The sequence below is a fragment of the Diplotaxodon limnothrissa genome, linkage group LG12 (genome assembly GCF_057381915.1).
Source record: "Diplotaxodon limnothrissa isolate DT_005_m linkage group LG12, D_limnothrissa_male_GT1.1, whole genome shotgun sequence".
Classification (NCBI taxonomy): domain Eukaryota; kingdom Metazoa; phylum Chordata; class Actinopteri; order Cichliformes; family Cichlidae; genus Diplotaxodon; species Diplotaxodon limnothrissa.
Window position 1 is genome coordinate 28,678,742 of NC_140607.1, and position 24,392 is coordinate 28,703,133.

The window sequence follows — 24,392 nt, forward strand, 5'->3', positions numbered from 1 at the left end:
AGCGGCTATTTTGGTCCGTCAGTGTCGGAGCGGTTTAGGATGGATGCCATCATGCTGCAAGAAAAACTGGTGGAACGGCTGCTGTGCCCACGAGTGAGAACTGCCAGACAGAAGGTAAAGAGTTGGATTTATGGTAAGAAATGTGTGAAGAAAAGCCAGACTGGGAAAAGAAATCAGACAGTTACGCGGATATTAAGAGAAAAAATAGCAGCAGATAGCTCGGGATGAGTTTAGAAATACCCCCACACCTGTAGACCCTGTTTCAGCATCTGTTTGCTGTTTTTGCTGCTTTCTGTGGATTTGTTTGAGTTCAGTTTCCATTTGCAATTTTTCTACATAGCGTCAGGTTTGCAGCTGAGATTACCCAATGATTTATGTGCAGCTTTCTCAGCAGTTCTCTCAGTCTTACACCTCTGGCTCTTTGGCAAGTGTCTTGTCTTATTGCGCAGCTTGTGGGTTTTCTTTTATGTGTATGTGTGTGTGTGTGTGTGTGTGTGTGCGTGTTTTTATAAATGAGATCCTCACCCGAGGGGGGGGGGGGGGGGGGGGTTCGGAAATGCCTATGACAAGTTATGACAGCGTATGAGTACACTGACTGTGTGCTTGGCTCGTGTGTTTGCAGAGTAAAAAAGAGCTTTTCAGGTCCTTTGAATGCAGCTTCTGTCCGTGCGTGAATGCTCTCCGCGGGCCTCGAGTGTGTATTTATGTCCACACATGTCAGTGTGTCGTACTGTGGTGTAAAGATGACGTTCAGATGCAGCGGGATACTGGAGTTACTGCTGTGCGTTACAGCGAGAGCCTGGTAGCCCGTGGCTCTCTTTGTGTTTAGTGGAAACTCTGAGATGCTGGTTATTCTCAGCTGCACGTGTTTTTTCCGTGCAGTTGTAGATTTTCTGTATTACAGACCTCGTCCGTCTGTTGTGGTGATTTTATTGCCTCTGCCAGATCCATTTGGTCTTCACATTACACTCCCTCAGCGCTCTCTTACAGTTGTTTGGTTTCTGCCTCTGTTTTTGACCTTTTGCTTTTCGCTGTTTTATTGTAGGCCTGAAGCTCAACTTAACTTGTGAATTATTCGGTTAGTCAAATAATAGAAAGTCAGTTGGTGATTTTTTGGATTAGTTCAATTATTTAAACTGTTTTTCAAATAAAATATTTCTTGTAAAACTCTGGGCAGCCTACATATTGCAGCTGCAGGAGCAGCTTGGCCATGAAGCTCCTGGTACACAGTTTCTGTGCTGATGTTAATGCCAGAGGAGGCCGAGTTGCTGTGGCTCCTAAACAATTTTACTTTGCAATAAAATTCCACAATCAGCTGTAAGTCTATGAGGGAAGAAGTGTCACAAACTGACCTCCTGTTATAGCGCCATGCTGGAATTCAGTTTGGTCTTTAGAGCGACCCATTCTTTCACATACATCTTTGTCAAGGCAATCCATGTGGCTAAGGTCCTTGAATTTATACACCTGTGAAAAGGGATTAAAAACACTTGAATTCAAAGGTTTTCACGGCTGTTTCTAACAATACTTTTGGCTCCTTCCTTATTACCAAAGGAATCGCCACACATAATGAATCCCCATATTTGATTTGGCACAGATTTTTCACCAGATCCTCTTCCTGACACAACCCCCACATTTATCTCGGCTTGGGTTCGGCACCAGCTCGTGACCCCTGCACCTGGGTTTGTGTCTTCCGCCTGGTCTCGAACCAGGATCTTTCACATGTAAGGCGAATGTGTTAATCACTACACATCATGCACATCGCTTTACTGGAGCTAATTTTAAATGTTGTATTTACTGCTGGGTAACTGATGAAGCCCCTTAAGCCATATTGGCTTACACATGACAGTGTGTTATAAAAAGACACAGAATAACCCAAGCAGCAACTTCACTGATAAAATAACTCATATATTACTGTTTATAAGTCCATGGCTGAGAGGAACCCAACATATAAGATGCACGCAAAGCTGCACCAGCTTTCAGGAATTACTCAAACTTGAAATAATTGCTTACAAATCTGAACACAAATATGGGATCCTGAGAAAAAGCAAACCAAACAGGGAGAAAGAGCAGCCATACACTGGGTAAACTAACGGTACTAAACTAAAAAAATAATACCAAAATTAAGACGAAGAAGAATTAAGCTTAGTGGATTTAGATTATCCTGATTGCGACACAAAATGGGAATTTTGGGAAATTAAACAAGCATTTGTTTTTTATACTTTTACATGACCAAGCAGATAAATAATTTATCAAGACAATAATTATTTTCACGACCGATGAATCTGCCAAGAATTTTTCCTACATTGCAGAAACACATCTGTGTTTCATCTCTGGGCTGATGATGAGACTTACAGCTCAGATACCGGCAGATGTCACAACACACCTGACAGCTGCCGTATGATGAGATAAAGTGCAACATAAACACACTGAACACCTGTGTCTCCTTTTCTTTGTGTTCCAGGAGAAACAGTATGTGGGCTTTGCAACTCTGCCTAACCAGGTCCACAGGAAGTCTGTGAAGAAAGGCTTCGACTTCACGCTGATGGTGGCAGGTGCGTTTCAAGCTGAATCTTGCCTATTTACACTCAGCTGCCTATTTAATAGGCACACTAAACTAAAACCAATTTAGGCATATAATAAATTCCCATGGACCAGTTTTTGTTTGAGTTGTTTTTAGAGCCATTTAGCTGTTTCTAATATTTTGCCTATCCTCATTGATAAAGTCATCATGGCAGATGGATTTATTGCAGCACTACATTAGTAAATTGGCAGCTGAGTTTATTTTATTAATATCTCATAATTAAATATACACACAGGATAACTATCTGTGTGTCTGTGCGTGTGTTTGTGTTTGACCTGCAGGAGAGTCCGGTATGGGAAAATCCACTCTTGTTAACAGCCTGTTCCTCACAGACCTCTACAAAGACAGGAAGCTACTGAACGCTGAGGGTGAGTCCTTGGTCTCTTTATTATCTCTGCGCAGCAGTCATAATGAATCCACTGCTTGCTGAATACTTAATGCAACTTCACAAAGCCCCACCTTTAATTCCCCATGTGTGTTAATTTCTTTTAATTAATCTTAGTTTTTTTTATTGGGTGCAACAACAACATATGAATGTGACAGACTTAACTTTTGGTGACATCTGTCACAAAATATAGAGACCACGTTTCCCAGTCAAATGTTCAATTCAATTCAATTCAATTCAATTTTCTTTATATAGCGCCAAATCACAACAAAAGTCACCTCAAGGCGCTTTTGTTGTGATTGATATGTGTGGATAGATAAAAAAAATAAATCAAAAGCTAAAGAACAACAAGTTCAAACAAATCCAAACGACCTGAACGAGAGAGAATGATTGCTAAGGTCGTTTCCCTGATCCAAGAAGCCACCAAAACCTGGACGTAGCTATAGAGGCTGAGGGACCATAACACAACCCCAGCAGACGGTGGAAAGTGAGGTAGCATTAACCAACCAGATGGAGTAGTTTAGAAATAAATAAAACACAAAGCGATCTCTAGATGAAGCCTACAAGCTGTTCTACTTAACAGCGGCCAAAGAAATAAAGTCCTAAGCTTGCTGGCCTGCCTCTTCAACATAAAACTATAGTAGTGAGTAGCACCCCTAAACGTAGTGTGTCTAACAAAGTGTTTAAATGTGTCAACAATTACTTCCTCTCCCTGTCTCAGATGGACTCACACAGGTCAGTTACATTACTCACGCTTAGCAGCCATCAGTCAGCAGACCACAAACTCTGGGTACTCTAAGTTATATACAAGCGTCCCAGTGATGAGTAACCTCTCCCTAATCTAATGCCAGCAGGACAAACTTCACACAAGGGAACACAGCTGAATGAGTGCCAGCTGTTTTAATAGCACCCCAATTATAAGGGTACTCGTGCTCATGCCCATCGTTCCATTTTTGGCTGATTCAGTCTGCTTCGAAAGTGTCCGTGGGCAAAATACTGAACCACCAGTTGCTCTGGATGTGTTCATTGGAGTGTGAATGTTAGTAAGAAAGCATTTACACATAGAAAAATGTGCTTGTGTGAATTTGTGTGTGTGAATGAGACATGTTGTGTAAAGTACTTTAAGTGCTAAAGTATAGTATTTATAGTATTTAATGAGTTGTTGATCGGCTCTCGTACACTTTCACTGACCTCCCACTTCACTTGTCTTCTCCTCCTCATTGCTGTCACGTTGCAGAACGCATTAATCAAACTGTGGAGATCATCAAACACACCGTGGACATCGAGGAAAAAGGAGTGAAGCTTAAGCTGACAATTGTGGACACACCAGGGTTTGGAGATGCTGTGAACAACAATGAATGGTAAACATAAGACTCTCGCTGATCTGCTTGTGTCTGATTCAGACTGCTCGACTGAATTCCCGGGACCTCGCAAGAGCAGCTAATGTGGTCTGTGGTGTCTTTTTTGTCCCAGCTGGAAGCCAATCACAGACTACATAGATCAGCAGTTCGAGCAATATTTCAGGGATGAGAGCGGGTTGAACAGAAAGAACATCCAGGATAACAGAGTCCACTGCTGCCTCTACTTCATCCCTCCATTTGGGCATGGGTAATAACACACACACACACACACACACACACACACACACACACACACACACACACACACACACACACACACACACACACATACGTGTACACAAAGAAGTCATGATTAAAGCCACAATTTTGAGTCTCCTGCTCTTTCGTTATCCTTGCTCAGGCTTCGTCCGGTGGACGTTGAGTTTATGAAGGCTCTACATGAAAAAGTGAACATTATTCCACTCATCGCAAAAGCCGACTGCCTCACGCCCAACGAGATAAAAAAGCTTAAAGACAGAGTGAGTCAAGGAGCTCTGCAGCAAAATCAAGATGTTTGCTTTGCAGGCTGGTGAATGAAATATGATCTCTCTCTCTCGTGTGTGTGTGTGTGTGTGTGTGTGTGTGTGTGTGTGTGTAGATAAGAGAGGAAATAGACAAGTTTGGGATCAAAGTGTACCAGTTCCCTGAATGCGACTCTGACGAGGATGAGGAGTTTAAACAGCTGGACAAAGAGCTGAAGGTGAGTCTGGGGACTCACATACCTGTGAGCTACTGATTTGCTGTACCTGTGGCTACAGATTCAGATCATCGTACTTCTTATTTAACAAATGCATGGAGAAAAAAATGCAAACCATATGGCTATCATCCATGCAGAGTGGAGCAGACCACCAGGCTCATACACCAGCAGTGGTTTCAGTGAATAGTGTAGAAAGTTAACCTTTTATTGAATTATTACCTCTATTTGAACTTTATAGTATAAAACAAACATGAGGTCTTTCCAGATCTGTCAACACACTGTCACAGTCTTCCTTAATACATGGATTATGCTCAGTTAGCATTTGGTATGTCACTTTCTCAGGTCAGGTGTGGAAAACTAAACAAACTTCTTGTTCTCTGGAAGATTATTTAATCCAGTTAAAAACTCTGGAAAATAACTCGAAGGTATTTGCCTCTAAATCTTGGACCTCCATTGCATTCAGTGGAAGTGAATGGAGTTTTGTTTTTCCTCCTTAAAGCAGCTAAAAGGCTAAGCTGCATCAGAATGTATATCTCAGCTCCTCTGGATAATCTGCACTTGTTAAGCTGGCAGGTTGGAAGTGCTTGTGAAAGCTGCTCACAGCAATGTTTTGTGCCTTTGTTTTTAATGAACTGTAACCATTAAAAGAGGTCGTATTAAATGATTCAAACAAGGACACAGGAGCACATTTCAGCATGATGGAAAGTGATAAAAGCTTTTTTGTGAAGAAAATGGAGATGGATCTAGAGATGCTGCCAGACGTTGAAGTGGGTGTGATAGTTGGATGGCGTTTTGGAAAGCTGAGCAAAACCTGTGATACAGAGAAGCCTTCAGCTGGCAGAAAGTATCTGAACTAAATGATATATATGGTGTATGGATAAAGTTCAAAGACAAATTTATTAAAAGGACCTTTCTTCTCCTTTCTTCCACCATGTTGTAATATGGTTCAAAGTTCAGTCTTAAACAACCCATTTTAGCTCCCTTACCTTTAAGACCATCCTCCCGTTAAGCCAGCTTATCTCTGATTGGCTGCCCCTCACAAGCACATGTTTAATACACACGTTTACAGCTTGAAATATCCTCTATTACTGACATAATACACAGCCAAGAGTAGAAAAAACATCTGAAACAGGGTGTTTTAAGGAGTCTGAAGCTTGGATTACTTGCACATATACTAAATGAAAATAAGGAAAAACACACCTAATCTCCTTTAAAATGTGAGTTCATTAACCTAAATGTACCTGCATGGCTTAATGGCATGAGGCCCAAGTGTGTTTCTGTGGAATTTTGGGCTCCTAACCATTTACTGTCCTTTTAAATGAAAGTACAGCAGCGGCTCAGGGGAGATAGATGCGGGCTTGGAGCATGAACGCACCGATCAGCTGAGAAAGTCAGTGGAGAGAAAATAAACAGCTAACAGTCTTTTACCTGTCTCAACAAATAAAGTCACAGTTGTCTTGAGCAGCTCAGGGGTCTTTTGTGAGCGTGTATAACTGCCAGTGTGTACCAGCATGCTCAGACAGCTTTCTCGGAGCAGAGAGGGGTTGAAATAACAACCTTTCCTCGCGTCTCCTTCTGCAGGAGTGCACCCCGTTCGCTGTGATTGGCAGTAACACAGTGGTGGAAGCTCGTGGACAAAGAGTGAGGGGAAGGCTGTACCCCTGGGGGATCGTCGAAGGTATGCACACTCGAATATTCCACGTCTGTTCAGCTTTATTCAGCCTGAATGTAAATTGAAATAGTTTGCATGTCTTGACTGGATTAATAAAGTTAATGATGCGTATTTCTTTGCGCAGTGGAAAACCAATCGCACTGTGACTTTGTGAAACTGAGGAACATGCTGATTCGTTCCCACATGCACGACCTCAAAGACGTAACCTGCGACGTCCACTATGAAAACTACAGAGCGCAGTGCATACAGGAGATGACCAGGTACGTGAGGAATGAAAGCGTGAGCACGTGCAAACGTGTAGCAAACAACTTCAATAGATGCTGATGTTTTCTCTCCATTTTCTTCATCTCTCAGTAAACTGGCTCAGGACAACCGTATGGAGAGCCCGATCCCCATCCTACCGCTGTCCACTCCAGATGTGGACACTGAGAAACTGATCAAAATGAAAGATGAGGAGGTACCAAGCAACTTTTGTTGTTGTTTTTAAAAAAAAAAAAGATTAAACACAAACTGTTATGACTTGTAATTGAATATATGTGCGCCATAATAAGATTTAACATGTTACAATTTTGTTGGATTCTGTTGAGGATGTGAAAATGTCTGCTGCATAAAACGACACACAAAGAACCAAAGTGCCAGCAAAATATTTAAAATGACAGTTTTTAATCTGCTCTCCTCTCTGTCTCCAGCTGAAGAGGATGCAGGAGATGCTGAACAAGATGCAGCAGCAGATGCACGACAAAGAGCAGTGATGTGCCGCAGCGCCACCTGCTGCTTATCTCCCTAACGACAGTGAGACCTCCAGACTTTGAACATGGTTATCAAGCGTTAGTGGCAACTCTGGCTGTACATTAATCTTCAGTTTGGTGCTTTTGTATAGTTTGTTTGCCTGGAGGGTGTTTTTTTTTCCTCTGAAACTATCCAATCTCCCACTTTGAGCCCCTCGCTGTGGTCCTAACATATAAGATATAAACACATAATTTAATAATCAGTGTATCTAATTTATAAATGCAGTGCTAAACTTTTTGGATTTAATGTCAGGGTGTTTGCTGCGACATATTTTGTAATGAAACGTAGGTTCTTGGTGATGTTTAGATTTTTGAACATGGATATTGTTTTTTATTATGCGCTGGTGTGTTTCGGTGTGTGAATGATCATTACATTTTCTTTAATATTACCTTTAATATTACCAGGTATCCATCCATAAAACTCCTTTAAAAGGTACCACAGTGAATTTACGTCTACTAAAATCTGATTTTAGCTCTTCTTCATTTACTCAAAAATACATTTGTTTGGCATTTATTTGCATACGGCCGGTGAAAATCTTCTGCTCCTCTTCCAGCATTTTGTTAATGTGCCGAATGAGCTGAAAATGCTCTTCTTGCCGGTGGCTACAATGAATGGCGAGCCTCTGAGATAACGAGAGTCTGTGCAGTGCAGGGTGCATGTGCAAGCATGTTGTCATTACTCATATCCGCTAAATGCTGCTGTGGGCCTATTTTTACCGCTTTTTAGCCAATGCCCTGTTGTTGAATTTGATGGATCGTGGCCTACAGGATGCTTTGTTACCACTACAGGATCAGTAACGAGGAGCCACTACTTTGTGTTTCTGTTTAAATATCTCTTCTTGGAAGTGAATTATGCCACCAAAGTTGTGTGTCCACAGTATGACAGAGCGTGTGTGTAGGTGTGTGTGTGTGTAGTCTCTGATACTGATGAGCTGTACATATTTTTGCCTGAAGGCTGTGAGCTCAGTCTGTGTCCCATTTACAAAGGTGTGACAAATAAACCCCAGTTTGTCGTCAGTCTGGCCTCGCCGCTTCAGTGTTGTTTTTTAGGAGACTCGCACGATATCCTCATTCACGCCCTCACGTCAGAGTCCGAGCAGCAGTACTCAGAGCTGAAGCTGCTGCAAGGACTTGATCTGCTGATTCATATTTATCTCCTGCAGCCATTCTTCCTCTGCACTGCGCACGGCATCTTCTTCCTGCTGGGCAGCCCAGAAATACACAAGCAGATATGGGAGGAGAGAAATATCTCAGAAGAGCTCAGTTATTATATTATTATTTTATTATTAAGTGTCACAGTGGAAAATAAGGGTGTTTTAATAAAGGTAAAAGCACTCGTTATTGTGATAATGTTGAATGCTTGTGGTGACAGAGTGAATTTTAGCTGCTTTATTCAGCTCAGTAGCATGAAATGTCTTTTCTTAACCTAAAATAATTCAAAAGAATTCACAATCTAATCATTTGTTTGTTAATTGTGTTTTGTCGTACTGATTTGTATCTGCAAACTAATTGGAGTAAAATTGCAATTTGCTTCTCCGAAGGGCTGTATGAACATAAAACAGAAATATCCAAGATCACTACAACTTCCTCAGATTTGTTTTTAAGCATATAAACACCCCAAAGTCAAACTGGGGTTTCACTGCTCAGTCTGCTACAACAAGCGCGAGACTTACATCTCAGAATCTACACGCCTCAGTTAGCATGTCAATGTTGAAGTTCATGACAGTACAATTAGAAAAAGACTGAACGAGCATGGTCTTGGTTGGAAAGGCTGCCAGGAGAAAGCCTCTTCTCTCAGGAAAGAACGTGGCACAGCTCAGATGTGCAAAGCTGCATCCGAACAAATGACAAGTTCTCGGTGATGGAGGTGTGATGATTTAGGCTTGGTTTGCAGCCACGGGACCTGGGCACTTTGCACTCATTGAGTCAGTCATGAACTCCCCTAATATCAAAAGTACTCTAGAGTTGAACTGAAGCTTGGCTGAAAATGGGTCATACGACAGAAGAATAAAGGTGTTGTAAAGGTGCAGTGAAAGTCCAGAAATGCTGTGGGAGCTAAGAAAGCTGTGCATAAACGAACGCTCTATGAACTGAAACTGTGTTGTAAAGAAGAGTGGGCCAAAATTCCTCAACAACACTGAGTCCTACGAATATCTTTATTTGCACATGACTGTACGTAACCGCTGTCAGACAGTTTAAAACAGAAGAAAAAAATATGTTTTTGATTTTTCAGCATTTATGTGCTCCTTATTGGCTCCTTATGGAATATTTAATATTAGACTTAATACATGCCATGTCTGGCGTGCATTAAGACACATAAACTATAAAATTATAAAAGTAGATTATAAAGAATTGTACACTTCAAATTATTACACATATTTAATACATGTTTGTAGTTTGCTATACAGAACTAGGAAGAGTCTAGAGGGTCGTGGGGTGGAGTGAAAATAAGTCATTAAAAACTTTATTGTCCTCACATTAAATTCTCCATTTATGTCATGATGGGAAAAAAATTGTCACGGTCTGGGTGTGTGGCTGTAAAATTCCGCTGAAGGTCTGGACCTCCCTGGTATCCACCCATGGGCAGGGCCTACAGCCTCCCTCACCTGAAGCTGATTGAAGCAATTAGGTTGGAGATTTAAGCTGCTTGCTGACACTGCTTCCTCGCCATTTCATCAACTAGCCTATTTACTCCTGGGAATTCCATCACACTGAACAACTCATCTTGGAAATCTGGTTAACCCGCCTGCTTTCAGAATCATCTCCTTGCCTCACCTGCCTGCCCTTACACCACCACGGGACCTTCACCGCTCAGGACAGCTGACACACACCACCAAACCCACCCGGGCTGCACCACCTCTCCTTCAACGCTTCCATCTCCCACCTGCACATGCGTACCTAATCACCAGCCAGCTGCCGTTGCTTTCTTGGGCCTGTCTCCTTGCTTTATCCCTCTCTCCTGGCCAAGACCCTCACGCCCCATGTGTCAAGCCTTAAGCCAAGTGCCATTGTAAACATCATCCTTGTGTTAGTTAATAAAACTTTGTTAAACCCTTTCCTCAGCCTCCGCTTTGGGTTCTCTGCATGTGGGTTTGATCTTTGGTACTCAGCCTCCGGCCGTTTTGTGACAAAAACATTTCTAGCCTCATGTGATCTCAATAAAAGGCCGACAATCGATTACTGTGTGAAAATACTCAAACTTTAAAAATAAAGAAAATCTTTTTACAGCTCTTTTTAGAACTTTATTAGGATTTAAATCATCAAAACATAGCGGGTGGCATGTTTTCCACATTGGTGTGCATGTTCTGTGCGTGCATGTGCACAGGCGTGTGCATGCCTGAGCTCATAATTTGACAGCGGTCTTTATCAGTGAGAGCCAGCTGGCAGTAGCACACACTCTGAGAGCAACTGTAAAAAACAGAGTCATCTCCCGAAGACGCGACGCACTGAAGGTAAAAGACTCTCCTCAGACCTTGTTTAGACTTTTCAGGTCTGCTGTGACATCATCAGTTTAATTTATTCCTCTTAAAGTTAAAGTTGATAGTTGATGTAATTACTGTGTTCTGTTTTCATTTACTCTACAGTGTAATGTACTTAGTATAAATGTGTGAAAACAGCAATGGGGTTGTGCAGCTTGTCATCAGCAGGGAGGTGTTTCCTGTAAATGTCAATGCAATTGACTAAAATTATCCAAAATTAATAATTTATCCTGTAAAACGTACAAATTTGTTATTTATGAGTACACATGATGACCTCATTATTACCATATTCTAAACATATGTGGTCATTTTGTAATGTTTATGTGTTAAATTTGTTCAAATAAATTATGCCCTAGTTTTAGATCATGGATACATCACATGCAGTTTTACATGTTTTATAAAGTCTGCATGAAATTTACTGCTAATGTCATATTAATCAGGACAAACTGCTCAAACAATGTATGATCAAATACAAAGCAGATACTGTGACCAGTAAAATGAAAACACCTGCACACATGAATGCATTTTTAGCTACAACAACACAAAACTGCAGCCTCACAACAGAACCGAGACTTTGTGTTTTCTGATCATTTACGTTGAGATATGAGACACACAAACAATTACAGGCAGAGGTAACTCTAGTTTTCAAATCATTATCTCAAAATGTTGAGTTCCTTCTGAGTAAGATCGAGTTTTTAAGACGCAATTTCAAGATATTTAAACCAAAACCTTCCGCACTCATCCACGCCTCGTTTCTGTTACCTTGTGTCCTTTCCTGATTTTCTCTTCACCGATTGGCTCCTGTTTTCTTTTGTCTTTTAACTGAACTCAGTTTGCACACATTATACAAGGACTACACTCCTCCATGGGGCAGCAGCTCAGAGTTTTTTCGGTTCATGTGCGTCTCCTTGTGCAGTTAAATAACCTTTGGTCTGAAGTAAAATAAACCATAAGTACTGATTGCTGGCTCTGTTTTTGCTGATAATCCTTTTCTTTGAACTTCCAAATTACATTTATGTTATATAGAAAAAAAACCCATAAGCTCATGTATGTCTGATTTTTTCCCTCTGGCACTGGTGTGGGCATCAGATCTAAAGATCCATCATCAGTCCAACCCTTTAGATCTGAGCAGCTCTTATGCAGGCTTTACTGCCTTAAGTTAGAAGAGTTTATCTTTTTGCACAATGTGGATTTTTGACTTTTTTTTATGTCAGCGCATGATGAGTTTTGCATAAACACACTAATGATCTTCATGGCTTCAATAATATACAGTGAAGAGATTGTTTCACACGATACATACAAAGGGCAGTTTTACAGTTCACCTCACTCTAATTAACCCTTGATTCCTCCTCTCTCCTCTGCAGTGATTAGGAACCATGAAGGAGTTTCTGCTCATGTGTCTGCTCCTCTTGTTTGGAGGTCAAAGGTCCTCCGCCTGTCCCCATCTCTGCTCCTGTCACGGCAGCCAGGTGGACTGCAGCAGCAGATCTCTCACAGCTTCTTCGCTGCCTTCCAGTTTCTCTGCTGGGACCTCCGAGCTCCGTCTCCACAATAACCTGCTGACCACCCTCCCTAACGGGCTCCTGGACGATCTGACCTCCCTCCGCTCCATCTCTCTTCACGGTAACCCCTGGGCGTGTGACTGTGGCGTCCTCTATCTGCGAGCCTGGCTGCTGCGCCAACCTGCTGGCAGCACATCACACGTGGGCGTCAACTGCAGCTCCCCACCCAAACTGAGAGGTCGGCTGGTGGCGTATTTAACTGAGCAGGAGGTGCTGGACTCCTGCCACTACTGGTACTGTGACCTGGCTTTGGCCTCGCAGGTGTGTCTGCTTGTATTTGTGGTCGTGCAGGCGGCTCTGCTCGTGGCTCTCGTCTTCTTCCTCAAGAGGTTCGAGAAGGTGTCTAAAGAAGCAAAGAGAATAACAGAGGAGAGCTTTAACCCCGCGGATGGTCAGAGGGAGAACGAGTACATGCCTTTAAAGCCGTGATGTGCGAAGGGCTGATCAGCATTTGAACACCAGGGATGAAACCTCTGTCACTGTGATTTTAAGTTTAGGTGTCAAGTTGAAGGAGTAACCTGAAAATAAATATATTCAGATATGTAGAAACATAAATATATTAAACACACCAAGTTTCAGCTTCGTTTCAGGAGAGAACTCGTGAGGAAGATTTTAGATCTGAAAGGCTTGGATACAGTTTTCCCCCTTTAATTTGTCACATGTCCAGTTGCAGACCACAGTAGACCACTGTAAAATGAACTAAACAAAAACAAAGATTATTTTATCTGAGAGTAAATAAACTAACGTGTTAATAATATCATTGTGTTTGCTCTTTACACGTATCTGATCAAATGATGTATGAAACCTGATTTATCTACAAAATGTTATTTAAAAATCATATTTTATGATTTTTAAATAAAATAATAATCCATGTGTTGTTATTATCTGGATTTAAGCATAATTGAAGACCAAATGAAGGGCAGATATGTTATTTGTATCTGTTTAGGGCAATTTCAAGTTGTTTATTCTTTTGAGCTTTATTTTAGGGCAAATCTCATGATGTCTTTTGCCATTTTGCATTCATACATTGTGTAATTTGTAAGAAAACAAAGCAAAAGAAATTATTCTGATTGATGTTTTGTCATATTTGTGTAACTTTTAAGCACAAAACAAATGGTTTGATTAAATTTTTTTCTAATTGTTTCAAAGCATTGTACACTTTTTTCACAATTGTATTACAAATTTCATTGCTTCCTTAGCATCCTTATTTATTATACCAACCCTCTACATGTCCTCTGTCATTACATACATGAACCTCCTCTGAGGTTTTCCGTTTTTCCTCATGCCTGGCTCCATCTTCAGCATCTTTTGTCCAGTATATCCACTATCCCCCCTCTGAATATGTCCAAACCATCTCAGCCATATCTCTCTAACCCTTGTCTCATAATCTCTCAACCTGAGTTGTTCCATCTCTTGTGTTTTTCTCAGTTTCACAGTCTCCAAACCAAAAATCACAGCAGGTCTCACTACCATCTCTTAAACCCTCCCTTTCACTCTTGTTGCTATCCTTCTTTGACAAATACCCCCTGAAACTAGCCTTCACCCTGCGATCTCAACAGAGTCCTCATACACGTCCTGTTTCTCTCTTGGCACCCATGTTTTCTCTAGAGCCACCAAAATACAGCTTTAAAATGTGCCATCAGAAGAACTTCAAATGTGTTACATCACAATTTGGAAGATTTTTGCATTCGTACGTCAAATAAACATCAATCGGACCAAATCATTATCATCAAAATAAGCTTTTTGCCATCTGATATTGGCTGACCCCATAAGACAAAAAGGACCCTTATACGTCATTTAAATGTAAGTATTTTGAGTTGATTAAATAAAAATCAATAAATAAAAAATATTATAGGTTATACAGTTTAGGTTATAAACAATATTTTTAGTTAGGATCACTAAACAACGGGACGTCGAACTTTTTCTATAGCGGAACGTTCCTACGGAGTCAAATTTTAGCGACGGACCGGTTTGGTTGATGAACACTTAAATGTTTACACGTGAGGTTAGTGCACTGCTTCAGTTTTTGGATCCAGGTGTTTAAAGTCAAATGCAGCTGTTCAGATAAGAAGGTTTGTATTTGGAGGTGTTCACAAACTTTTAATCGGTTCTGTTAATAACAATTTTAGGCTAACGATAAAGTTACCTTGTTAGCTGTCGATGTTTAGCAAGCAGTGTTTCAGACTTTTTTGGTCTTTCTCATTATAACCGGTGGCTTTGGGTTCATAGCTTTTTATTCACTGACCTACAGACTTAAGTTTAAAATGGGAAAACTAAGGAAAAAACACAACTGGAAGGGGCGACAGCAAAGTGACCCTCCGCCATCTGCAGATGAAGAGAAGACAGAAGTTGTTGTGGAACTCAAAGGTAGCAGGAAAACATCAAGAGGAGAAAACATCTTTGACACTTTGCATGTCGTGCATTCTGTGACCCTGACTCTTCTGTTTGTATAAATCAGATGGGTCCATACTGAAAGGTGTAGATAAGAGCAACGCCTTGGTCCTCCCATCCAGCAAATCCAAGAAGAATAAATCCTCGCTGCCACCAATCTCCAAGAAGAAGCCCCTCACCAAGAAGCAGAAGAAGGAGCTGCAGAAGGTCCTGGAGCGCAAGGAGAAGAAAGCTCAGGTTAGGAATCTTCGTACGTTTAGTTCTCTGTGAGGTTTTTCTATTTCATGTCGACATTAATAACTAGACTGATTACTTTAGTGACAGTGATCCATTGTTTCTAAAGTCCTGAAAGAAAGTTAATGATTTGGTTTTTAAAATGATCAAAGTGAAGTCAAAGTTGATCCTGAAGATGTGAAAATGTTTGATTTTCCTCAGTAAAGTGGAGCAGATATGTGTTATGTGCCGATAAGTACTCTGACTCTAGATATAGAAGCTGAGTATTGAGCACAGTACGATGTTGTCCTTATATTTACTGTAGCTTGTAGCTTAGCTTGTTCTCTAAAGTAATTTGAGCTATATGCTTGAAAGATTTGAATCAGGTGAAAGTTTGTTGTTATCGTTGTTTTGTTATCAGCACTGAAACATGGATGTTTTTATTGTGTTGTAGTGATATTTTATTATAATAGTGATATTTTATATTACTCTCTGCTCTTTGAGGGCTGAATTTTAACAGTCAAGCTCACATGCCGTTTACATGTTGCTCTCTCTTCTGTCCAGAGAGCAGAGATCCTGGCCAAACTGGCTGAGGTGCAGCTTCCAGAATCCGAACTGAAGCTGCTGTACACCACTTCCAAACTGGGAACAGGAGAAAAGCTCTACCAGGCTAAACGGTAAGAGCACAACACAACGTGTTAATCAAGACGGAGAACATGTGTGATTGTTTCTCGGTGGAGAAGGTGGAGTAAAAGCATCTTGTCTTCTTTTTTTTTATTCAGGTCAGCAGATGAAGTAAAGAATGAAGACTCTGGCCCAAAGATCAGCAGCGTCAGCGGAGCAAACAGGAAGAGAAAATGGGAGGAAGATGATGATGATGAAGAAGAACAAAAGGCAGAAGAGAGCAGTGATGTGGACACATCATCTGATGAGGATGAAGATGAGCAGGAGGATGAAGTTAGTAACACCACAGATATGAGTGAATGTAAGGAAACCAGCTCTGTATGTCAGGAGACCAAACATGAAGTGAAGGTGGAGCAAGATGGAGAGAAAGAGAAGAAGATTTCAGATCAGGAGAAAGTTCAGAAGAAGCCGTCTGAACCAGCTATTTTCATTCCTGTTGATAGATCACCAGAAGTACAGGTGAGCACCTGAGACCGTAAAAGCATCCTGCAAACTAGAACTTAGAAAGGTGTTTTTGTGCATTTTCATCAATTCTGCATTACGATGATGCTGCAGGAGGCTCGTCTAAAGCTGCCCGTTCTGGCAGAGGAGCAGGTCATCATGGAGGCCGTGAGAGAAAATCCCAGTATCGTCATCTGTGGAGAGACGGGGAGTGGAAAAACCACTCAGGTGCCTCAGTTTCTGTATGAAGCCGGCTATGCCAGGTAGTTTGTCCAGTTTATGGTGTTGCCTTTGTAAATGTTTCATTGGAGGAAAAAAAGTGTGTGTAGTTCGCGTCATCCTGCTCACTCTTGATTCCTGCAGTGGCGGGAGGATGATCGGCATCACAGAGCCGAGGAGAGTAGCAGCAGTGAGCATGTCCCACAGAGTGGCCAAAGAGATGAACCTGCCCACACAGTAAATTAACCATTCTGTGTTCAGAGTAATTAAAAAAAACAAAACAAAACAAAACAAAACATACAGTTTAAAAGTATAACTTTGTGTTGTTAATTATATGTTTGTGTGTCTGTTATCAGGGTTGTGTCGTACCAGATTCGATACGAAGGGAACGTGACGAGTGACACAAAGATAAAGTTCATGACAGACGGTGTTCTGCTGAAGGAGATTCAGAAGGTATCATCTGCTTTCTACTGGGTCACCTAATAAATAATATGACAACAGGATGGAGGTGGAGGATCAGCCAGGTGGATGACTCGGCCTTTTTCATTTTTCACAAACGATTTCATCAGTTTGGACCAATTAAATCAGTTCTAATGAGGAAAGTTAATGCCTCACTTCCATGTTATTTGTATTAACCAGTAGTAACAAATAGTTTTTGAATTGTGTTCTGAATTAAAGGTCAAAAAATATTTGCAGTATGTTATTTTTCCCCATCTTTGAAGAAGCAGTAAAGGGATAAACAAGCATGGATTTAGTGTTACTTCAATTGTCTCCAGTTTTGTCACAGACTATTTTGTGTTGCAGGATTTTCTGCTCCAGAAATACAGCGCAATCATCATCGACGAAGCACACGAAAGGAGCGTCTACACCGACATCCTCATCGGATTATTGTCTCGTATCGTCCCCCTCAGAAACAAGGTGGGAATATCTTAACGTTTCCAATTTACGGGAAAAAAAGGGGGTTGTTTCTATAAAAACCTCTCCGTTTCTCCTCCATCTGTCTGCAGAAAGGTATGCCTATGAAGCTCCTGATCATGTCCGCTACTCTGCGGGTTGAAGACTTCACAGAAAACCAGCGGCTGTTTCGGACGCCTCCTCCCGTCATCAAGGTGGATGCTCGTCAGTTCCCGGTAACTATCCACTTCAACAAACGCACCCCGCTGGAGGATTACACTGGAGAGGCTTTTCACAAGACCTGCAAAATCCACCGGATGCTGCCTCCAGGTAGGTTTTAGAGTTTATATTTATTTACTACAGAAAGTGGTGAACAAAGAGGGGGATTTTGATGAAAGTAAAACTGAGGATATGGGTGATGGGGCGCCTCTTTAAGGGGCTGACCATGCGACTCACGTAAGGCCATCTCAAAGCCCTGGGTTCAAATCTACCCAAGGTGGTTTTCTGTATTTGCCTGTAAAAATGACTTGTGGTGTGTCTCATTCAGGTAAACTGCAGTTAGAGTTCAGTCTTTCCACAGATACAGTCTCCACTTCTTTTATAACATGTTTTGCATTTTAGGTGGTATCCTGGTGTTTCTGACTGGTCAGGCTGAAGTTCACAGTCTCTGCAGAAGACTGAGGAAAGCTTTCCCCTTCAGGAAGGGTGACACAGCTACAGGTGAGCGGTCGGCCTCCTCAAACTCTGACGTATATCTGAGCTGGGACTGTGGTTCTGTGTATTTACTTGAGTTTTGTATCCAGCTGAAGATGAGGAAGCCGAAACCTCAGAGGCAATGAGGAAGTTCAAAAAGGCCAAACAGAAGAAGACTGTTGTAAGTAAACTTTTTAAAAAATATATTCTGTCCACCTCAGTCCTCAACAGATATTGAACAGAAGTGTTTTAACTGTTGTCTCCAGTCTCTACCCCGAATCGACTTGGATAACTACTCCGCCCTGCCAGTGGATGAAGGTGATGAGGACAGAGAGGCAGGGATCGGAGACGAGGAGGATGGAGACTCCGATCTTGACCTTGGAGATGATCCTGCTGATGCAGGTAAGCCACTCTGAATAAATCTCCAGTCCAGGTGGATGCGTTTCAGATGAGCAACATTACAAATTCTGCCCTGTTTCCTCTCCGTAGAGGAAAAGGCGGACGCGTCCATACCGCTCTATGTCCTCCCACTCTACTCTCTGCTGGCCCCAGAGCAGCAGGCTAAGGTGAGATTAATATCTTATCACAGAACAAACTGATAAAAAAAAAAAATCATACATGACAAGAGAAGTGCCGGTGCTTGTGCGATAAAGTAAAATAAACGTTTTGGTTTTGCTTCTGATCAGTCAGACTCATCATAAAACAATACTTTAAAGAAATCTTTACTTCCCAGCAGATTTCTGTAGTTTTATTTTGAACTGAGTTTAAAATTTAAAGTCTAAACTTTCTGATTTAAAGTGCATGTCACTGTAATTTCTAATAGCAGCCACTCAGTAGCTTCTGCTTTTAGTAAATAGCCATCACAGTTTTATTTATAGTGTAGGGATAAGTGCTTTTTGCTCATTTGGTTTATGTGCAAAATGAAGGGTTTAGGAAAACTAAAAGCTCCAGTTTACTGACTTTTCTAAACAAAATGTAGCTTTATACACCCTTTGAGTTCTTTTTCAGACTTTTTTTCGGTAGTTTTGGAGTCACATGATGCTTTTATGATGACATCATGTATATGCGTTCTTTTTGGCTGCAGGTGTTCAGGCCTCCTCCTCCCGGCACTCGTCTTTGCGTCATCGCCACCAACGTGGCAGAGACGTCTTTGACCATTCCGGGGATCAAGTATGTGGTGGACTGCGGTCGAGTTAAGAAGCGTTTCTACGACAAAGTGACCGGAGTGTCATCCTTTAAAGTCACATGGACCTCACAGGCTTCAGCCAATCAGAGGGCTGGCAGAGCGGGACGAACCGAGCCAGGACACTGCTACCGGTCAGTGCTGTTAAACTACGTAACCCTAAAACCCTAATTAGAGAGGGTTGTTTTGTTTTTTGAGGGTTTTTTTTTTTTACACAACAAGGATTTTCACCACAGTTTCTCCTTGTTTCTGCAGGTTGTACTCCTCTGCAGTGTTTGGAGACTTCGCTTTGTTCTCAGAGGCGGAGATCACTCGCAGGCCTGTGGAGGACCTGGTTTTACAGATGAAAGATCTCAACATAGAAAAAGTCAGTAAAATCTGAAATGCTGTCTTAAAGGGGAACAAAATTGTGATAACAGGGTTTTAACCAGAGTCATATTTTGTGTTTTCTGCAGGTGGTCAATTTTCCTTTTCCCACACCTCCCTCTACTGAGGTTCTTGTTGCAGCAGAGCAGTTATTAGTGTCGCTGGGAGCTCTGGAAGAGCCTCCGTGTACTGGAAGGTAAATTTTTACTGTTCCATTTAAGTGTAATTGATGAGTCCCCTTTTTTTCTTGGAACACAAAATATATTTATTAAAAGGGTGGTTTTACTTCAAAGATGGCTCCTGCATAGAGACATGGAAAAAATTTAAATGAAATCTATACTGGGCAGAATCCTGCAGGTATTGATATTGTACGTTTCAGTTTACTTTCATGCGTTTTAGCTCCTAGCTGGTGGCTCCTAGCCTTCACTGTCTAGAGCAGCTGTAGTGAGTCATAATGTTGTTTAAATGGACACTTGAGCATTATCAGGATTTCTGCTTTAATAAAAGCATAAAATTCAGTTTTATTCAGTTTTATTTAAATCAAATCACAACAACCGTCGCCTCAAGAAACTCTAAATTGTAAGGAAAAGCCTGTGTGTATATTGTGAGAGAAAACCCCAACAATCACACAACCGCCTTATAGCAAGCGCTTGGCAACAGTGGGAAAGAAAAACTCCCTTTTAACAGGAAGAAACTTTCTTGAACACACTGAGTAATCACTCACTACAGTTTAGAAAAAGTGAAAAGGTATAAAACAGTCTTGTGCAAACTTGTAAACTGTTTATTTCTTATAAGGTTGAAAGACATGCAGCGAGCGAAGCTGAGCTGTCCCATCACCCCTCTGGGCAGAGCGATGGCGTCGTTCCCCGTGGCGCCGCGTTACGCTAAAATGTTAGCGCTCGGGAAGCAGCAGGATTGTCTGCCATACGTCATCGCTGTGGTAGCAGCCATGACAGTTCGGGAAATTTTTGAAGACCTCGACAGGTGAGAAAAGTGTAAAAATTGATGCTTTGGAGGAGCAGATCACCACATATAGATGAGACTAACTTTAAATGTAGGATGAAATCTTGAAATACCCTTCAAGCTCAGTCTGTTTTCGAGCCGTATATATATGATTTTTTTTATTTATTTTTAATAGCTATAATTTTTTTTCCTTTTCCTCTGTTTCTCTCCTCAGACCTGCTCGTAGTGAAGATGAGAGCTCCAAGCTCAACCAACGTCGAGCTCGGCTGACCCAAATGAGGAGGTTGTGGGCTGGGCAAGGAGCCTCGCTCCTGCTGGGGGACCTCATGATTATGCTGGGTGAGCTTACTCTTTGTTCAAGTTGCACTAGTGGTCAGTATTGTACAACAGTGTTTTAGGCAGTCTGTTAGATTGCATGCTTAGTGTGTTGTATGGCTCCAAAACCATAAATTTCTTAAAGGTTTTAGCAACAAGCCGAATTTTGAGGTGAAGCTGAAACAGCAGGAGGCTCTTCATTAGAATAATTTTTACAGAGACAGATTTAACTGGGGTCCATGAAGCCTTTTAAAAAAATGTACTGCTTGAATATATTACATATGTTAATAACTTGCATTCCTGTGTCTCCAGGTGCTGTTGGTGCTTGTGAATTTGCTGGCTGCACTCCCAGGTTTTGTGAGAACAGTGGGCTGAGGTATAAAGCTATGGTGGAGATCAGAAAGCTCAGAGGACAACTTACCAATGCAGGTACATGCACACAGCAAACTCAGATAATCAACATGTCTGCCTCTGAAACACAGCTGCAAGTCATTTTTCTTCCCTCCTCCCAGTGAACGCTGTGTGTCCAGAGGTGGGGGTCTTTGTGGATCCCAAGATGACTCCACCGACGGAGCACCAGGTGGTTTGCTTGCGGCAGATTGTTCTGGCAGGTCTCGGAGACCATCTTGCGAGGCGTGCCCAGGGAGAGGATTTGGTGGACCCGAAATGGAAGAATGCATACAAGGTCTGTAATTGAACATTAGAAGTATATACTGTGTTATGGGTCTCTTCACATCCTCATCTTTATCCATTTTTGCTCATAGACGCCACTTATGGATGAGCCTGTGTTCATTCATCCAAATTCTGCGTTGTTCAAAACGCTGCCAGAGTTTGTGGTCTACCAGGAGGTCATGGAGACCAGCAAGATGTACATGAGAGGTAAATGAGACTGAAAGGGAATAAAATCACATTTGTCCTCTTAATTCATGTAGAACTGACTGCCCGGATGTGTCTGATTCCTACGTGTGTGACAACTTTTTATAGTTGAATATATAAAAGGGACTACCTTGTGATTAAAAGGTTGTTACTGCATGAATCTGCAGGTCCATCTTTTATAGTCTGTGGCACAGTCCTGATTGTATGGCTGCTTACATGCTTGTTTTTAATCATTTTTACCTATTTTCTAAATATCTTCCTTCTTTAATCCCTAATTAAAGGACAAAGTGGCGCTGGGTTACTGAAACAAGATTTGCAGACTGATGCCTTTCCTTTATTCCTGTCAGGTGTTTCAGCTGTTGAAGCAGAGTGGGTCCCACAGTTTCTCCCGCAGTACTGTCACTTTGGCTCTCCGCTAGAGTCACCGTCCCCGTGGTTCTGTTCTTCTACCGGCACCATCAGATGCCACCGTTCAAGCACCTTCTGTGAGTTCTCCACAGCCGAGCACTAGAGCTGAAACCTCTTTCTGCCTACAGTGGATTAACTGCTGTGTTCCTCCTGTAGTCCGTGTGGGTTGGCAGTTGCCTGCAGTGGAGATGGAGTATCCAGAGGGCCTGGAGCGCTACAAGCTGTTTGCCAAGTTTCTTCTGGAGGGACAGGTACTGGTTTTTGTTTATCCTGAGCAATCCTTCCTGTAGTTCATCCATCCATTTTCTTCCGCTTATCCGGGGCCGGGTCGCGAGGGCAGCAGCCTAAGTAGAGAAGCCAGACATCTCCCCCGCCACCTCCTCCAGCTTATCCGGCGGAACACCAAGGCGTTCCCAGGCTAGCCGAGAGATATAATCTCTCCTGGTTCTGCCCGGTTTCGTCCTCCTGGTGGGACATGCTTTACTCTGAACCCCTCCCAGATGGCTGAACTCCTCAGCATATCTCTAAGAGGGAGGCCGGCCACCCTTCTAAGAAAGCTAATTTCTGCCGCTTGTATCCACAATCTCGTTCTTTCAGTCACTACCCAAAGTTTGTGATCATAGGTGAGGATAGGGACGTAAATCCATTTGGTTTGCATAATTATCCTTGTGACAAAAACAGTAATAGATCAATTAAAAACACGGGAAACCTTGCAAGGGCTGCACAATTAATAAACCTGCCAGGAGCAGTTATCTCACTCACTGTAATGTGTACTTTGTATGGTTAACAGGTTTGTCCTGCACTAAAGAAACACAGCAGTCACCTGCTCTCAAACCCCTCCATCATGCTGAAAACATGGGCAAAGTAAGTTGGTGCTCTCACACACACTTTTAATCCCTTTTTACTGCATTTCTTAATTCATTTACTCCATAAACCAGCGCATCTCGAGGAGTTTTTTTTTTTTCCTCTTACTGTCACGTCTTTGCTGTTTTTAGGTTGCAGCCCAGGACAGAGGCTTTCCTGGGAGTACTGGTGTCAAAGAAAGTTGACTGCAGAGATGCACTCCACTCTGTCTGGAAGACTGAAGAGAAATGTAAGCATTAATGTTGTTAGTTTGCTTCTGATTTGGTTAGTTGTTTTGTCATCTAATTGTAGAATTTTTTTTCTCCTCCTCCAGTTCTGCTTACTGCATACTGCCAGTGGTTACCTGAATCTGTGCACCAGGAAGTAGCTAAAAGTTGGCCTCCTCTATAAAAGCCTGCGTCTAAACAACCGAGATAATACAACAGACTCTTGACCGGAGACATCACATGGAGCTACATTTTGGCAGAGCCTAAATCTTTTGACTGTGGTGTCTGTTTTTTATGGTTAATCAAAGGGTGTTTACAATATCACAACACTGCCTTAGTATTAGTTTTATATTTTATTTACTGTACCACTTGTAAAGAAGATATACAGGCACAGTTGAAATGTCTTTTAACTTGTAATCAGTGTGCTGCTGTTTATGTGTCTGATTTGGTCTTCATAAGACTTATAAACACTGACTGTGAGAGGCTGGCATTTGACCTTTTTTCATGCTTATTAATACGTGTGCTTGAAGGTTAAAGGTCAACTGAACCAATTTTGCACTGTATGGCATTTTATTTGTCATGAGGATTATTACCAGCTTATGAAGAAAATAAGACTTGATGTCAGCTTGGGCTACTCTAACTCTAGGATGGAGTCAGAGTCAACAAACTGTTAAAGCTAGTGGATGTTTACTAGGTGGGAGTGGTTGAGAATGAAAGCGCTGAATAAGCTTTGTGTAAAATAACTTGAAAAAAAGAGCACTACCAGGGGTGGATCTAGAAGGGTGGCATGTGCCACCCTAAAATGTTCCCTTGCCACCTTAACTGCCACCCTAGTTTTGTATATGACAGTGTTTATTAAAATAAGACAACATTAACACTTTGAGCCTAGCTACAGTTAACCCTGAATATAAATTCTAAAAGTGAATATATTGCATAGTGTTACCCTCCTCCCACTCACCATTAACAAATGGTTCAGCCCAAAGTGCAGACCGGCTTTTTTTCTTGTTGTCAGTAGGAAGCGATGCCTATGACTGTGCCAGAGCACATTTTAAATCAACACCATGGGCATTTCAGATTTTACACAAAAAAAACCCAACAGTGTGAAACTTAAT

At 41.7% G+C, this 24,392-nt stretch overlaps 3 protein-coding genes across 4 annotated transcripts; all 3 read left to right on the forward strand.

The window, feature by feature from the left end:
* Positions 1 to 39: 39 nt before the first annotated feature.
* septin5a (septin 5a) lies at positions 40 to 7,487 on the forward strand. Of its 2 annotated transcripts, none has more exons than XM_085367439.1 (11): positions 40 to 114; positions 2,462 to 2,552; positions 2,863 to 2,949; positions 4,204 to 4,327; positions 4,440 to 4,574; positions 4,728 to 4,845; positions 4,965 to 5,066; positions 6,645 to 6,741; positions 6,860 to 7,022; positions 7,090 to 7,192; positions 7,425 to 7,487. In XM_085367439.1, the coding sequence occupies exons 1-11, from the start codon at positions 40 to 42 to the stop codon at positions 7,485 to 7,487; spliced, it is 1,158 nt and encodes a 385-aa protein (XP_085223565.1). The 2 variants fall into 2 exon arrangements, with proteins under 2 accessions (XP_085223565.1, XP_085223566.1); XM_085367440.1 differs by having other exon boundaries at positions 6,860 to 6,995.
* A 3,439-nt stretch (positions 7,488 to 10,926) lies between these two features.
* gp1bb (glycoprotein Ib platelet subunit beta) lies at positions 10,927 to 13,241 on the forward strand. Its single transcript, XM_085367441.1, has 2 exons — positions 10,927 to 10,975; positions 12,367 to 13,241. Exon 2 carries the CDS (start codon positions 12,379 to 12,381, stop codon positions 12,991 to 12,993), a length of 615 nt encoding a protein of 204 aa, XP_085223567.1. The 5' UTR covers positions 10,927 to 10,975; positions 12,367 to 12,378; the 3' UTR covers positions 12,994 to 13,241.
* A 1,329-nt stretch (positions 13,242 to 14,570) lies between these two features.
* dhx37 (DEAH (Asp-Glu-Ala-His) box polypeptide 37) lies at positions 14,571 to 23,630 on the forward strand. Its single transcript, XM_085367438.1, has 27 exons — positions 14,571 to 14,636; positions 14,816 to 14,931; positions 15,023 to 15,192; positions 15,733 to 15,845; positions 15,951 to 16,311; positions 16,408 to 16,556; positions 16,657 to 16,749; positions 16,869 to 16,965; positions 17,317 to 17,430; positions 17,520 to 17,736; positions 18,028 to 18,126; positions 18,210 to 18,280; positions 18,366 to 18,501; positions 18,589 to 18,665; positions 19,184 to 19,416; positions 19,538 to 19,649; positions 19,738 to 19,844; positions 20,444 to 20,632; positions 20,826 to 20,950; positions 21,239 to 21,355; positions 21,439 to 21,611; positions 21,691 to 21,805; positions 22,150 to 22,287; positions 22,367 to 22,461; positions 23,001 to 23,074; positions 23,206 to 23,303; positions 23,388 to 23,630. The coding sequence occupies exons 2-27, from the start codon at positions 14,829 to 14,831 to the stop codon at positions 23,462 to 23,464; spliced, it is 3,453 nt and encodes a 1,150-aa protein (XP_085223564.1). The 5' UTR covers positions 14,571 to 14,636; positions 14,816 to 14,828; the 3' UTR covers positions 23,465 to 23,630.
* Positions 23,631 to 24,392: the final 762 nt, after the last annotated feature.

What these genes read in the sequence shown, in the direction of transcription:
- gp1bb (XM_085367441.1), top strand. Translation starts at nt 12,379, where the DNA reads ATGAAGGAGTTTCTGCTCATGTGTCTGCTCCTCTTGTTTGGAGGTCAA.
- septin5a (XM_085367439.1), top strand. Translation starts at nt 40, where the DNA reads ATGGATGCCATCATGCTGCAAGAAAAACTGGTGGAACGGCTGCTGTGC. An exon ending in GAAGCTACTGAACGCTGAGG is followed by an intron (nt 2,950 to 4,203) that starts GTGAGTCCTTGG and finishes GTCACGTTGCAG; the next exon opens with AACGCATTAATCAAACTGTG. An exon ending in TAAAAAAGCTTAAAGACAGA is followed by an intron (nt 4,846 to 4,964) that starts GTGAGTCAAGGA and finishes GTGTGTGTGTAG; the next exon opens with ATAAGAGAGGAAATAGACAA.
- dhx37 (XM_085367438.1), top strand. Translation starts at nt 14,829, where the DNA reads ATGGGAAAACTAAGGAAAAAACACAACTGGAAGGGGCGACAGCAAAGT. An exon ending in CCCCAGAGCAGCAGGCTAAG is followed by an intron (nt 18,666 to 19,183) that starts GTGAGATTAATA and finishes TTTTGGCTGCAG; the next exon opens with GTGTTCAGGCCTCCTCCTCC. An exon ending in ATTTTTGAAGACCTCGACAG is followed by an intron (nt 20,633 to 20,825) that starts GTGAGAAAAGTG and finishes TTCTCTCCTCAG; the next exon opens with ACCTGCTCGTAGTGAAGATG.